This window comes from Sinocyclocheilus rhinocerous, unplaced genomic scaffold (assembly GCF_001515625.1).
Source record: "Sinocyclocheilus rhinocerous isolate Xijiao unplaced genomic scaffold, SAMN03320098_v1.1 scaffold528, whole genome shotgun sequence".
Lineage (NCBI taxonomy): Eukaryota > Metazoa > Chordata > Actinopteri > Cypriniformes > Cyprinidae > Sinocyclocheilus > Sinocyclocheilus rhinocerous.
Window position 1 is genome coordinate 708,025 of NW_015634004.1, and position 2,202 is coordinate 710,226.

At 32.5% G+C, this 2,202-nt stretch overlaps 1 protein-coding gene across 2 annotated transcripts in view; it reads right to left on the bottom strand.

Moving 5' to 3' along the window:
• Positions 1 to 1,187: 1,187 nt before the first annotated feature.
• The window catches only part of dhrs9 (dehydrogenase/reductase (SDR family) member 9), a 5,709-nt gene continuing 4,694 nt past the window's right edge, over positions 1,188 to 2,202 (bottom strand). For both annotated transcript variants that reach the window (XM_016558649.1, XM_016558648.1), the window contains 2 exons: positions 1,578 to 1,741; positions 1,188 to 1,463 (listed from right to left, as the gene is read on the bottom strand). In XM_016558649.1, coding sequence (XP_016414135.1) covers positions 1,240 to 1,463; positions 1,578 to 1,741 — 388 coding nt within the window. In that variant the 3' untranslated portion in view covers positions 1,188 to 1,239. The remainder of the gene's footprint in view (positions 1,464 to 1,577; positions 1,742 to 2,202) is intronic.

Consider the following 2,202-nt stretch of genomic DNA (forward strand, 5'->3'; position numbering starts at 1 on the left):
CTATATCGCGTTTATAATCGCAGATGAGTCGCATTCGATTATGAACGCGATATTGGATGAGTCGCATTCGATTATAAACGCGATATTGCGTAGCTTGTCAGTATAAGTGTTTTTATTTATGCCATTAATGTTTTTGTTAATACACCGTATAGCACTAGTCAACTAAATGAATGTAACGTGGCAAAGATGAATGGACTTTTGGAAGTTGAATGTAAGGGAAATGTCATTTTGGAATTTCTGTGGTTTAATGTGATATTGTTGTTCATGTATGTTCATGATGAAATTTTCTTTTATTGTTGTAATTAATTTATAGCATTAACAAGATGACCCGTTGAATTCTTTTTGGAGCTATGACTGATTGAATGTATTTTTAGTCCAGTGCCTGCATATAAGATTAGTATTGACCAAGTTCAGAGGCTGTCATATGTGGATCAACTTACTATGTTGTGTATTTTTAACAGTTTCAATATGAAAAATAACTTTTATATTGATTCAATGGATTTATTGCATTTTGAAACAAAAAGAATACAAAAAAGAATACAATTTTATAATAAATCTTTGAAAATCAAAATCTGGATTTGAATTTTTTATGTTATTATAACCTAAAGATGCTATGTGAAAGTTTGAAACAGAAAATAGTGGTTTTCATCTTGCCACTTTCTTGGTAAAGAAAACATTTTTACTCAAATTAATCAAAATGGATTTATAGCGTTTTGGAACCAAACTTTTCATGCGTACTGCATGGGAAAGTTTGAAATGCTGTAAAAGTAAGAAAATATTTCACAATTCACCATTTCAATTCAATATTCACACAAATATTTTGTGCACGCTGTTTGCTTGAAAATGCCTTTAATTAGTTTTTGCAATGTCCGTGTTTGGAAATGAGTGGGCCTTGAGTTCAAAATAATGCAAAGATGTTAAAGTCAAGATTATCTATATGAAATTTATTTCTACAATCTAAATGCCGTAGAACAATAGATTGAGTTTAAATGTAATTTTCGCGTTTGGAAATGAGTGGGCCTTGAGTTCAAAATAATGCATAAAGATGTTAAAGTCAAGATTATCTATATGAAATTTATTTCTACAATCTAAATGCCGTAGAACAATAGATTGAGTTTAAATGTAATTTTCGTTCAAATAAGAAAATATTTAATTTTGCTCATACTAACCATACATCCCCCCAAAAGTGGAAAAAATGGTTTATTCCATCCATACGCATAGCATGACTGCATTTTATGCTTACAGAACTGACACTTTTGGTTTAACAGCATCTTTTAAGACGAAAGCATCCGAGATGAAGGTTGGCATGTAGGAGAGAGGCAGCCAGATGAACTTGGCATCCCAGCCTGGAGAATATCTGGTCCGAGGATGGACCGCAGCCACAGCATGCTCCATACAGCTCACCACCTTCATCAGATCTGGATCCAACATCTTCTCAAACTTCTCCTTAACCACCAGCATCGCTGCAAACACAACCATAGGGACATCAGGAATGTATATTAGCTTTCAGAACTAGTTCTGCAAACAGTTTGGGAGTGTGACATGTATTTGAAACCGGTTATTGGATTTGAACTCACTTTTGTCTATGAAATCACTGCCGTACTCATCCTTGACCTCCTGAGGCAACTTTTCCCATAATCTCTGCAAATGGCTCTCAAAGACAGTGGAGTCAGTAATGCTTGTTTTGAAGAATCCAGGTTCAATGCACAAAACCTTCACTCCAAACGGTGCCATGTTCCTCCTGGAGAACAAAGACAAACACATTCAATATAATCAAAAGCAGCAATAATCAGGATACAAGCTATACAAGATAAAGAGAAAAAGATAAAATTGCCAGATTTGAAAGAATGGATTGTGGTAATATTGTTGGTTTGGTGGTCAATTTCAACTTCCATAATTACATTTGTACATGTTTATTACTGTTAAAACTAAAACTAAATCTTTTTGAGTAATTGAAATAAAACTGAATTAATAATAATAATAATTATGTTTCTTATTTATATATATATATATATATATATATATTTAAACTTTGTGTAAGTTATTTATTTTATATTAGGCCTATCGCATGGTGTATTTTTATTCATTTTGTTAAAGGGGTCCTATTATGCTCTTTTACAAAGTCTTTTACAAAGTCTTGATTTTGGAGGTGTACTAGAACAGGCTCTCATACTAGGTTGTTCGAAAAACACATTATTTTTC